The 13,910-nt window shown below is 38.8% G+C and overlaps 1 protein-coding gene across 1 annotated transcript; it reads right to left on the reverse strand.

Moving 5' to 3' along the window:
• Positions 1–180: 180 nt before the first annotated feature.
• Positions 181–12,645, reverse strand: rab27a (RAB27A, member RAS oncogene family). Its single transcript, XM_071488343.1, has 6 exons — positions 12,366–12,645; positions 5,946–6,114; positions 4,592–4,677; positions 4,404–4,507; positions 3,855–3,978; positions 181–2,790 (listed from the first exon to the last, which is right to left on the reverse strand). The coding sequence occupies exons 2-6, from the start codon at positions 6,096–6,098 to the stop codon at positions 2,595–2,597; spliced, it is 663 nt and encodes a 220-aa protein (XP_071344444.1). The 5' UTR covers positions 6,099–6,114; positions 12,366–12,645; the 3' UTR covers positions 181–2,594.
• Positions 12,646–13,910: the final 1,265 nt, after the last annotated feature.

Raw genomic sequence — 13,910 nt, forward strand, 5'->3', positions numbered from 1 at the left:
AAAACAAACATGAGCAAGTTTATTTTTCCTGTATTGTGGTGAGGTGATAAGCTTTCTGTGTTAGTATAACAGCATAATAGTGGCTATAAATAGGGCCTGATATCAACTGGACTTACGCCCAAGCCCTTCATCAACATTTTTAGAGCTGATTATATAAAAATGAGACACTGCCTCAAGGAATACATAAATAAAAATGTTTATTTTTGGACGTAATTTACATACGTTTACGATGCATTTTGTGGCACAATTGAAAATATAGAATATTTTAGTTTAGTCTTAACTAATATGATCAAATTCAATTTCAGTGATTTTAGTGAAAATTTGAATTTGTGCAACAGTGAGAGGAAAAATATATTCATGTCTTAACTAAAGCATCACATTCACCCTTTTAAGAAGAAAAAACTAGAGAGTAATACAAGCAATGTGGATTTCTGCATAAAACTATTAAATATAGTTCAGACAATTATTCTCACAATGCTACTGCATTGCTTTACTTAGTGTAAAAACTCTCAATTTTTGTAAAATATAAAATATCAGTGACATTATACACTGATCTGAAGGGATGAGCATTAGGATTTTAAAAGCACCCCATGAGGTAAAGTGAAGTGCAGGCCCAATTTTATTGCCTTACTTGCCAATACAAAATCTATCGAAATCAAAATCCACAGATTGGACAGGCTACTGTACGGTGTATTGCCTAGCTAACATGGTCATATTAGTACTTGAAACAAACACTTTCCATCTAAAAATGTACAGATAGTTAGGGAATACATTAATGGAGCATTTCTCATGTATCTAAAAGCTCTTTTCACTGCTTGTGACTTCTTGCAACTTATTTAAGGGTTTCTATATACATTTGTTAAGCCCAGTGTATCTTGTCTTCGGATACATTTAGTGAGTAGGTAACAACCTAAGCAGTTGCCAGACTCATTAAATATGTGCCATTTGCTGTGTGAAAGAACACCTCAGCTCATTTTCCCTGAAGGTTAATGTTTTATTTTATAAAAGTGAATTAATAATCTTTTATAATGTCAGCAGAGATCGTCTTTGTTTCAAGCGAGGGAGTCCAAACTCCTCTATAGAACACAGTGGGAACCCCTGGAACAACTATCCCGAGGCTATATGTATACAAGACTATAAGGTGTGTGTACCTGGGACGGCTCTCACTAACATACATAAAACATACACGATTCAAAACTGTAGGCACTGTTACAAGTGAATAATAATAAAAATGAGCAAAACAGGGGACTGGATCTGGAGGAGGTCAGCCTCATTACAGCTGGTGTTACTGTATGTGCACAAAGTTTAGAAGAGGAGAGAGTCAGTAAACTATTACAAGGTTGAAGATAGCACCCCGACTCCACAATCTTAACGTCTGTTATTAGGGACAATACTTGTTTGACTTTGTATGTATTTAATTTGGAGGCAGTAGGAACCATTAGAGCATTTTTTTAAACCTGAAGCTCTGAGCTAAAAGAGAGTGAACTGTCCAAAAAACCTCCAAAAGTCTAAAAAGTCTAAGAAGTCTAAAAATAAATTTTGCCCAAAACAGTGAAAATATGCACAAAAGCTTTCACTTTAAATTTCTTTCTTTAAAATACATTAAGAGAATATGAAATTCTATTGATGTGTTTATTTGATGAATGGGTATTTTATACAGAAGGATGAATAACTTGAATTACCTGGTTTACTACTCAGATTTCACCTTTTTTTTTTTTTTTGAACATATTTATTCCCCTTATCTGAACTAACTACTGAACATTCATTTGTGCAATTATGCACCTATGAAGTATTGGTGACTTGGTCTAACATAATTCATGTTTTGCAGGCAAACAAGCACAAGTACTGCTTTAGAAATTAAAATACAGTGTGAGTGTGTCCATCAAGCTTATGCTGGATGGTCAGTGTGAGCTATACTTTTTCTGGCTGTGGCACAGGTGAGATGGCAGTATTCAGTTGCACATTCAATTGAGCATCAGTAGTAAATGACTAGTTACATAAAGTTCCCTAAAACTACAACCACAACCAATTTCTCTCCACCAACAAATTGTGACTGCAGGTATCACAGTCAACAATTATCTGGCTGAAGAAAGACAAAAGTGGCTTCTTTCTTGAGTTACATTAAGTGCATCCACGGTAACCTTACAGAAAATATTGACAGTATATTTATAGCACATCAGGCAGGGCAGCCCACTTTGCTGCAACATTGGCCATTAATTTTATACCTGCAAATACGATCAGCATATTCACCTGATGGGCAAAGTCGGACATTTCAGCTAGGCATCAGCAGGAAATAAATATCCCATACTCACAATCACAAATGAATTCATTTTCCAAAAACCCATTATATTAGTCCTTAATGAAAATGTCCATATTCAAAAGGCACTTAAATCTATACTAACAAATAATACAGCAAAAAAAGGATGCAAGGTCTGTGAGGCAATGGACACAAATTAATTTAAGTTAATAAAGTTTTACCTAACACAGAAGCGATATATAAACTCCCACTTTTTGAAACATTGAACTTGGTTGTCTTGTATTTTTTCAACAGTATTATAGACACACATATGTAACTAAAATGGCTCCTCATCATTCTAACATGCACATTTGCTCCTTTCTGAGCTCTCTGAGATGTCTGGGTGGGTCGGTCCATTAACTCGGACGGTCCCGTCAGGGATCCAGGACTTGTCAACACATCGTTCCATCCTCTTCATGATAAGATCCAGCAGGACGTCCACAGCTTGGTTCACGTTCTGCCCGTTTGCAGCACTTGTCTCAAAGTATGGGACTCTGCGTTGAAGAAAATAGCTGTTTTAAAAACACGGTCACAGACTACTGATACCGAGTGCGATTTAACACAAATCTTTGGGTTAAGAGAAAAAAAGCCCTGAAAGCGTGAAGCTGGAGTAATCTTACGTTTTTCTGATTTTCAACCACACCAAAACCAACAAACCTTCATATATCTCTCAATATTTTCTAACTTAAAAAAAAAAAAAAAAAAAAAAAGAAATCAGACACATTCATGCCTACTGAGCATTTTTAGCAAACCTTTCATTTGTACCATTTTTTGAGGGGGATTAGTGAGTGTTTGTGGCAGCAGGACAGTGAATGTGAGAGATCAACACAAAATATACCACAGCTCCCAAAATCATGGTAAAAAAGGAACACGTCACCAAATGTGATGTCGTGGCTCCCTTTTGTCTTGTTAATAGCTTTTGGAAAACAATGTGGCTCTGTGGCATAAGCTACATCAGCAGTGGCTACAACCACAATATTTGTCCCTCGGATCAATTTATTGTTGGTTTCAGTCTTTTCATGAGATTTTTGACATTAAGAATTTGACATTGACTTTATCAACTCTATTCTCTAAACTTAAAAGCACCCAAAGTGTGGAACTGTGAATGAGTATCAAAGCATGAAATTCAATCAAAAGTTTATTTGATACATTTCTATGATTTCTATGCTGACTGGCCAGGAACCTTTGTCGGGATTCAAAACCGTGATCATGCAGGCAAATGGGCTCACGACGCAAGCTTAGAATCAAAGGAGATAATAAATGTCATGCAGCAGAGTCAGCTTGGGGGGATGACATGTTAAGTTATATACTGAAGTTTATTCTGCTCTTGAAGGCATTTGAAACATCCACTACAATATCTGTGTTTTTAGTAAAGGTGTGTCTAATAGGGCCAGAACAAGATGTTTTAAACTTGTGCACAAATATTTGCTTTTCAAGCAGGACCAGTTTAGGCTGATATTCTCCTGACACAGACTTTGGCAAACAATGCAGCCACTGCCTTCTTGACAAATGTTTGAGGGAGAGGTTCATGTTCAGATGGTTGAAAACTGGGACATACCCGTACTTCTCTGCCAGCTCACGGGCCTCTTCTTCACTGACTGCTCTCTGATCTGCCAGGTCACATTTGTTGCCACACAGAACGATGTCTGGATTTTCGCAATATGCGTGAATCTGTAACTGACCTGAAAGACACGTTCAGCAATTAGTTATGTATTTACCTTTATACATGAGAAATATATGAAGCTCATCATTACTGTATTATAAACACCGGAAATAATGAAAAAAAATGTAACAGCTTGAGACAAAATAAAATTAGCAGCAAGAGAATTATGATATGATATGATATGATATGATATGATATGATATGATTTGATATTTATAGCTGGAAGATTACACACTTAATTACACAATATTTTGGGTCCATTTACTGTCAGTTCTACATGAGCCAGGAACAAAAAGCTTTTCTGCACATACAAGTAAGAAGAAATGTTTTGTTTTTTTTTCATTCTCCTGTGCACTTGTAGTTGCCTTAATTAAAGTATTACTGTGATGATTATTGAGAGATCAGTTTAATGATTAAGTATGCACACTACAGCAGACAACATACTCATCCAGTTTCTGACGTTGAGGAAACTTTGCTCATTTGTGAGGTCAAACAGAAGAAGGAAACCCATTGCATCTCTGAAGAATGCAGTCGTCAAACTCCGAAACCTGAAATCATTCAGTAAAAAATTAATTATGGTAAAGACACATTCGAGAAAGGTGCGAAAGGTTTAGTAGAAGTTCTTCATGTACCTCTCTTGTCCTGCAGTGTCCCACAGCTGCATGTGGATTTTCTGTCCTCTGCCTGAAGATCCATCAGGACCCGGAGATTTGTAGACCTGAGTGAAACAGAGACAGTGACATTAAACTAACTGGATGTTCCCTGCACTACTGACAGCCTGAAAGAAGATATTTGTTTATATTAGAGTATAATGTGACTAGTGAGAACAAGAATGAAAAGGCATATTTGGCAGCACCCATCCTGCTACTTTAGTTAAATAATTTAAAAAATATCTACAGGTTTGGTGAACGTTGTTGAGCAGTCCATGAGGAGAGCAACTAAAGATCAGACCTCAAACTCCTCAGTAGCTCTGGGTACTTAGCTAGTTTTATTGCTGGTGCTTTTATAGACTGTGCTCAGCTCTCAAATACAAATCTTACATTTCAGTGGTTTGACAAGATTTAACATGCCAGACTGTTATTCAAAACGGTTTGAATCCATCCATCCATGCATTAATCTGGTGTTTCATGGTAAGCTGGATCCCGGCTGCTTGCAGAAACATCTCTGTGTTTTTAGGGTTTCAACCAACAGTTTAACAGTAACTTTAAGAAAGGGCCCAGACTTAAATTAAAGTAAATTTTATTTCCAATTTCATTCCTTTAAATATAATCCACATTTTTCTTTGATCACTGTCAACAGTGCATCACTTCAGGGAATAGCCACAGACACAGCTCTGGGTTGTTTGAGGACACATTATAATTTCTTATTGTGCTTTAACTGTGACAACTATTTGTGACTTTTACAAAAGCTACTCTGTAAGTGAAAGTTTCATGGTTAACACAAGTTTTCAAATCATCTTCATCTTTTAATCATAAGTGATGAAAACATATCTTATTAAGAGATAGTAACAGTCAATGATGGACATTCAATAACTGAACATAACTTACTGAATTCCCAGTGCAACCACGATAAAACAATTACTCAGACATATTCTCGGAGCTAGAGGTCAGAAGCCTTAAAGTGGGAATATTGAGTAAATATGAGCACTGTTCAGCTGTTTGCCAACTGTATGAAGTGTTTATTCTTAAGGAGTGTGCTGCCTGTTGCGCACCAACATTAGTCATCACTCAGATTTCTGTTGCAACATTCATCAGTAGTCTTTTGTTACATGAGTGTTACTTAATGGTGTGGGAATGCATTTAAACCCCGAATAAGGCAGCCATAAGTGCTTGTAGCACACTCAGACACAAGGAAGTGGCAATTCAGAAGAATGGAGCTTAAAATCCATGTGCGCTTTTACTGAAGTACTGAATGAGGGAAATCCCATCCATTTCAATGCTACCTTTAGTTAAGGTTGCAATTTTATTCATAACCAACTGAACTTACCACTCTCTTTTCTCTGAAATCTATCCCAACTGTAGTGATGAACTTGGAGTTAAATTTTCCATCTGTGTATTGGTAGAGGAAGCTTGTTTTTCCCACGCCAGAGTCACCGAGGGCTAGGAATTTGATGAGGTAATCATAGTCCCCATCAGACATAGTGAGTCCTAAATTTCTGAAACACACAAATGAAACAATTCAGTCAACCAACAATCACACCATTTGGCAACATGATTAATCTAAAAATGATCTTGTATTTCTTTGTTTTTTTAATCCCCCAGATAACACAACCACTGGATCTAAACCCACACTCGTAGCAGTCTGTATCTAATTCAACCGCTCAAACATTATGCAACCTCTAAAATGCATGGTGCTCCTGATATTTAAATTATAAAGTTGACATTTTTTTTTTTTTTTTTACAGTCAACAAATCCCATGAAAAGAACAACACTCAGTTAGTCCTACAAACAACTACTGCCTGTGTAGCCAAAGCCCGATATAAGGCTTATTCCTCTGTCCCACAGAATTCAAACTATTAAAAAAAACACATCAGTGAGCCACACTTCTGCTCTGAGAGACATTTTCCTTCATTGTGATAAACACTATAGTTGTTTTTGTTGATTTATGACCTGGTTTGCGTCTTTAGTGGGAGCCAGTGTGCTTGAGGCTGGGGCAGCGAAGTTGGAGAGTAGTGAGAGACTGAAACCAGAACACTGCTGGTTTTGGGCTTTTCATGGGATTTGTCGACAATAAGAAAAGTATATATAACACCAGCCTCATCCTTTAAGATTATCTGGACAAGAGAAAAAACTTATTTGCATGTCACGATTACTAGATAGTCACCATGACTTAGCAGCACCTGAGCAAGACTGTGTCCGAAATCACTCCTATAAAATTTGGTTGTCTCAGTCTTCTTCATATAATCTAATCTTCCATAATTTGGGACCGATCAGACTCTTCAATCATGGTATTTGCTGATGCATAAGAATCTCAATGTCTAAAGTCATTAAAACTTCTTGCATATAGTAAAATAATGTCACAAAACTCTATGTACCAACAGGAATTATAGCAGTAGGCTGTACTGCCCTCACAGGTGCAACAATACTAACAGAAGAGGGAGGGATATGTCAATCAAGGCCAGTTGTACAGCACAGACCCTCACAGTCCTGAAAGGAGGCAACGCAAATGAAAACACCTGTGTGAGTGGACTCTGCGTAAGAAGGAGCTTTAACATTTGTCTCTCAAGTTCCTGGAGATTATTTATGCATTTGTGTAATATTATGTTGACTGAGCAATACAGTTTTGTTTCTGAGTTCCTTTGTGAGTGAAACTGGTGTTAAATGCAGTTCTATCAACCCCACACAGGTCAACCCAATTACTTTTATCTGATGTCTTCTCTGATGTCTTCCCAGTGCAAAGGGTTGATTTAACAGTACTGCAATTACATTTAATTGGATGATAGCCAGCACTGCAATTACATGGAATTGGAAGTAAATGCAATTAGCATGTGGTCGGCCCTCACTCTGGTGCAGTTTAACTGAGAACAGCAATAAAGTCACATGAGGAACATCATAACTGTCCTACTAGATGTCAACCTTAATAGTTATGTAATCAAAATGGTACATCAAGCCCATAATACACACAGCACACGGAGAGCGTGCAATTATCCCGTTCTGTCATATAGTGTATACAGTGCACTGACAAGAAGCTTACAATAAAAAAAAAATAAAACGTTTGAGAAATGAAACAATGCTATTTCCCCTTTCAGAGTCTGCAATGCGCTGTTTGATACAAAATGCAACAAGTGATGCAATAGTCGTTTTTTCTGTGTGTAAATCCATTTATCTATAATCTAATGGACCAGTGATGTAGGCTTAACTTACCAAGTATTAATTATGCATTCTTGCTAAGTACCCCTATAGATATTGGAGCATGTTCTGAAATTCACTGTCTTCATTTTTCCCAACACATTTTGTAAGTAACAGGAGAAACAGGCTAAGGTCCACCTCAATTAGGCTCATATACTGTGTCATTTATCTTAATTCAATACTGGCAGTGGAAATATATTGTGTAACATCTTTTACACTACTCCAATAATATCCAAGACCTCAGGATGTAGAGTTGTACAGTGACAGCAAACATTTTAAATTCCTGTCTCTTTCAAATCACAGCCACACACCAAAACTGACAACCAACACACCACAACATATGTTTTCGTCCTCTTGTTATCACTACAACCTGAAAGAAGTTAAACATCTCTCCGCAAATTAGTAGATTGTTGTTTTGAAATTTTTGAAGTAGAAGTTATTATTAATTCTGAAAGTGTATCAGTGCAGATTTTCTTACACATACACATTGAAAATGAGACGCACCTTACAATATCTACTGCATGTAACGTCCTCATTTGTAATGGCTGACTAATTTCAGTCAAAACAATCAACAGAAAGTGCGGATATATCATATGACCACTGCGTAAAAAAGCAGTCTGAGAAGTCTTACATTCTTTCACTGTAACCCCCACTGAACTTTTCATCTGGAGACATAAGCAGCTTAAGGTCTTGTGTAAAATCAAGATCCACGATAAAAGCACTGGGATGGAAACATTTTTTTCAAGCACTCAGCTAAGACCACCAAACCCTACAACTATGAAGTCCACCTGTTTTGAGAGAGGAACACATAAACCAATCACTGTTTAAAGCCATTTGTCTTTCAATCAGAGCTGCTACATTTTGGATGATTCTGGCCGATGAGCTCAGTCATTAAGGTATATTATACCAATTCTGGAAACTCCTGATTAATTAAATGATCATTCCTTTTATCTGTATTAAATCCTTGGATTTTTTTGATCTTGTTACTGATTATAATGATTTACTGTTGTAAGCCTGATTTTAAATGTGCTTTGTATACCCTCTACAAGGCACACCAAGCATCAATCCACACAGTTAAGACTCATTTCCCCCTTTTCTATTAAGAAAATAAATAAGATGTAGCCATTTGGTAGCCATGTTCACTATAAATAGCCTCCATGAGCACTGTCACCCACAGTAAAACTGTAAATATACAGTGTAAAACTACTAAGCAGCTTTATGTTGGTCAGTGAAAACCACATTCCTCAGGCCACATCATGCATGTTTTTAAATTGACACATGAGCAAGTAAACTAACTATTTTAAGACTCACAACTTCCGTCACTTTTCATCCTTTATCACGCCACTTTCCTTGTATCTTCCATTCGAAAGCTCCGCTGGCACATATACAGTGCAATCAGCTGCTAATTTATTAGGTACCCCAAGCTGAGACTAAAGCAGTCTAATGCAACAGCCCTGCAGTAAATCCTACATCTGTGAAGGTTATAATATTCTGTTTTGTTGATACTGTTTTAGAGAGGTATTGATTCATATTCATAATAATTGTGGTGATTGTAGTTCGTTGCACTGTTTAACGGTATTGTGTTATATTGGCCCCTGTTTTGTAAAATGTTGTCCACCCCATTTACAGCAACAAGGACAGACCTCCAAACTGACCATGAAGTTGAATCAATAAGTGAATTCATTAAAAACTGAAGGTTAAAGCCTCCATGAAGGCGGGATTTGTTTCTGGACTGTTGTATTGAACTGGATTTGTTTTAGTTATTTGTACCAAATAAAATGGCCACTGAGAGCTGGAATTCAAGAGAGCTCCTGCTTTACCAAGCAAAAATGTAAATGTGGAAAAGTTCTCCCCAAACATTTCGATAAAGACACACTAATGAAGTCCAACGGTCAATGCGATGTGACACCTGAGGGCAAAACTAATCAGCACATTTGAATTATTTTTCTACCCAGGTTACTCGCATTATCATTTAAAACCCCAAGACAAAAACTTGAGTCACCACATGATGTCTGGTTAAGAAAAAACAGGTCACAAAAGCGACACAGTGAAGCCAAACCACACAGCTGGAGATAAAGATTGTGTCAGCATATTTCTGTAGACAGTTATCAAGCTAATCAGACAACTCCTTATTGAGCCCTGTTAAAACATGAAATAGTATGATCCCATGTTGGCAAATATTATAAATAAAAGAAAGTAAATGCTCATGCATAACACAGTATGTCTAATACACACAGTTGTGCTAAAATCTAAAATTGCAAGGCCATTTCCTACTCATACTGCACTTCCCAGTCCTATCACAGCTCTAAAAAGGAAGTGAGGTCTGATGGCAGAGTATGATCTTGCGTTGTGTAAGTCAAGAGAAACAGAGTGTAGAAAGCAATCAGAAAGAACACAAAGTATTATCCTAATTACTGCCTTACACAAATCTTTCTGAGACAACAACAACATCCCTCCCTGGCCTCCTCTGCAGCTCCAAATGAAACATAATGATACTGGTTTCAAGTAAAAGAGGTGGAAAAGAGCTGATTTTAAGAAAGCACTAAAACTTGGCAAGAACAGCTCTCTGAGACATCTGTCTTCTCTGCATCAAAAACTAAATCCTCGCAGTGAATCATCGAGTGTTCGGCCGATTACCATCTTAATAAATTAACTTTCCTCAATTACCTTTTATGCCTTTGAAATCACTAAAGTTAAACTAATTTGAGGGTAAGAAGTAAATAAACAGAGGAGTCTTGTGCTTCCCTCAGCCTTTAACAGATAAGATTAAGGCGTACTAAAAGATTGGGGCATCGTTAGTGCAATACTTCCCTTCAGTAGACAAGGCCCAACAAACAGCATTTACACCAATCAGCGATTAAAACCAGTGACCAGTGGTTTTAATGTTGTGGCTGCTCTGTGGAAATAGCAGTCCAAATCTAACTGTGTATCTTAACAAAATTTATTGGTGTCAACAACAAGAACAAAAATCATATTATCTTTTATTTAGGTATATATAAGTTATAAGTCCTGTGGATGATGAGGAGGTGTGTTTATTTTGTTTTTCAAACCATATCAGCTTTAAAAAGCAGGATCAGTATCTGTTTTTTCTACTGTTGATATCTACCAAACTCGCGCTTTTATGTTTTCTTTTGAATAAAGTATACCACTTAATACAATTTAGAGTATCGTTAAGTTATACTAGCAACTACAAATGCAATGATCTGACTTTTTTCTTCCAATAGCCGATTAGCTGATAGAGAATATCAAATTAACATCATCTGATGGCAGTAGTAGCAGGAGGTCAGTATCAGTGCCAGTACCCAGTCCAGTGGTATGGGTTGGTAAGGATATTACCAACTGGTTAAAGGGGGCAACTGCAACAATCATGAGAAGCCCAAGCTCCATGCTGACCAATGGGCGAGTACTTTCTGGTCATTTAATTTCGTTTCGTACAACTGTGTACACCTTTTAAAAGATAAGGGCATTGTGGTTATGGTTGTGGTGTATTATATGTTGTATATGTGGCCACCCAGGCAAGACAGATTTTTATTTTTTTTTTAATCTCAGTGACTCTTTCACATTTAAATAAAGTGGAAGTCTCGAAACTCTGAGCTACACCTCGCTATTTCTCAGGCAGTGGGAGTGGACCTAGTAGCTGTGTTTGCCAGGCATATACTACCACCCATGTAGGCCAGCAAACAAAAAGCAGCTTTAATCATTTGTGAGGGAGAAGTGGAGGACCCACCCTGGGCAGCCGTCCAACAGTGAGGCAGGCAGCTCCTTGGGAAAATCCGGATATGCACATAACATAAACCTAATCTTAACCACTCAGGGTGACAAGGGTGCAGCCTTATAGCGATGTACATCACAGAACAAAATGCAGTTACTATTAAAACATAATGAACACCAAGCATCTTTAAACACTTCTGACTGCCAGAGCTGTCAACTATTTGGTCATTAAAATACCTTGTGGGTATTTTATCTACAGTCAAACACAGCAGCTGCTGCAGCAGAAAGAGACAGTGAAAGGCTCATAAAACTCATTCACAGGCTGAGACACACAAATAAACACTCAAATCGATTAACTGAAACAATCAGGAAATCTAGTGACCCTCAGCTGGTCCTCATGTGGCTGCCACTGCTGGTCTGGTGACCTCTTAGGCAGGAAATAATCACCTTTTTTTTTTTTAATTATTATGACTCTGCCATGAAAACTAATGAATACACGCCTGTGTCCAAACATGCCTCAGCAGCACAGTGACACATGTTCAATACTCGTAGGTCTGCTCGAAGAAACAGGAAAAAAAAAAAAAAAAAAAAAAAAGTGGTGCTCAGTGTGAAACCGAGCAAGACGTGGAAAAAGCTAAAAGCCCCGAGGAGACGGTGAGGCAGGTGGAAACAATATTTCTCCCAGCTCTTAGAAATAAGCGAGGGCCGTCTGTGTCTGAGGCCGACGGCCGGCTGCATCAGGTCGGAGAGAAAAGTTTGCAGCCCGTCGCTAACTCCTGGCAGATGCTACAGCCTGGTTTTCTTCGACTGACATTTCCTGAAAACACAGTGAACACTTCGTACTCACCGGGGCCCCGGGGCGTCGCTGCTGTGTGTCGAGGTGTTTGTTAGAAAAAGCTGCGGGCAAGTGGCCGCTGAGGACTTTAAGAGGGGCGAAAAAACGAGGACTTCACTTTCTCCGTCGCCTCGGGGTCGCAGGTCGACATGAGAGCGGCTTCATCAGCGCTGAGCACCAGCTTTACTCTCCGTGGGTGTCGTGAGTTGAGAAACAGCTCCTCCCCACGGAGCGGTGGCTCACAGCCGGGCAGCTGAACGGGAAACAGGCGTTACAACACAACCAGAGCTGCAGCCACCGGAGCGCCTCTGCCTCATGCTGCTCCTCCGCGGTGCAGGGGGACATACTGCACTGTAAAAAACAGACTTTAGAAAGCCTTCATATCATTGCACGGTGGATTTGAACAGCTCCTCTCATTGTCTTTCATCCTTGGATGTTTTAGTTTTCCACCTTGACTCTATTCTGCTTTGCTTCACATTTGATTTTCATCACCCCTCTCCTTTCCTCACAGCATTGTGCTCATTGACAATGATAGAAAACATGAGCTACCGCTTCAACATCCCATAGGCAGATCTATTTCATATATGAAAGTCCAATATGTGCACATAGAATGTAAAACATATATGTAAAAATGAAACTTATTAGAGGTTTGAACAAGTTCACATATTAACATATACAATAACCAACCGCTATTAGGTACACCTGTACAACTGCTCAAATATCTAATCAGCCAATCATGTGGATTTAGGCATGTAGACATGGTCAAGACGACCTGCTGAAGTTCAAACCGAGCGTCAGAATGGGGAAGACAGGTGATTTAGGTGACTTTGAACAAGGCATGGTTGTTGGTGCCAAACGGGCTGGTCTGAGTATTTCAGAAACTGCTGATCTACTGGGACTTTCCCGCACAACCATCTCTAGGGTTTACAGAGAATGGTCCAAAAAGAGAAAATATCCAGTGAGCGGCAGGTCTCTGGGAGAAAAATGCCTCGTTGATGCCAGAGGTCAGAGGAAAATGGCCAGACTGCTTTGAGCCGATAGGAAGGCAACAGTAACTCAAATAACCACTCAGTGTAGCCAAGATATGCAGAAGAGCATCTCTGAATGCACAACATGTCGAACCTTGAAGAAAATGTGGCAGGAAATTGGCAAGAACAGGAAACTGGCAAGAACAGGAAACTGAGGCTGCAGTTCGCAGGGGGCTCGCCAAAATTGGACAATAGAAGATCAGAAAAATGTTGCCTGGTCTGATGAGTCTCGATTTCTGCTGTGACATTCGGATGGCAGGGTCAGAATTTGGCGTCAACAACATGAAAGCATCCATCCTGCCTTGTGTCAACAGTTCAGGCTGGTGCTGGTGGTGTAAAGGTGTGGGGGATAGTTTCTTGGCACACTTTAGGCCCCTTAGTACTAACTGAGCATCGTTTAAACACCACAGACTACCTGAGTATTGTTGCTGACCATGTCCATCCCTTTATAACCTCAGTGTACCCATCTTCTGACGGCTGCTTCCAGCAGGATAACGCGCCTCGTCACAAAGCTCAAATCATCTCAAAC

Source organism: Trachinotus anak, unplaced genomic scaffold (assembly GCF_046630095.1).
Source record: "Trachinotus anak isolate AG129_WGS33_773 ecotype Australia unplaced genomic scaffold, CSIRO_AGI_Tana_v1 ptg000011l, whole genome shotgun sequence".
NCBI lineage: Eukaryota > Metazoa > Chordata > Actinopteri > Carangiformes > Carangidae > Trachinotus > Trachinotus anak.

Excerpts from the sequence above, each read along its gene's own strand:
- rab27a (XM_071488343.1), bottom strand. The coding sequence starts at position 6,098 with ATGTCTGATGGGGACTATGATTACCTCATCAAATTCCTAGCCCTCGGT. Across the intron at positions 4,678-5,945 it reads ATTTCAGAGAAAAGAGAGTG|GTCTACAAATCTCCGGGTCC; the intron begins GTAAGTTCAGTT and ends TGTTTCACTCAG. Across the intron at positions 2,791-3,854 it reads GAGCTGGCAGAGAAGTACGG|AGTCCCATACTTTGAGACAA; the intron begins GTATGTCCCAGT and ends TCTTCAACGCAG.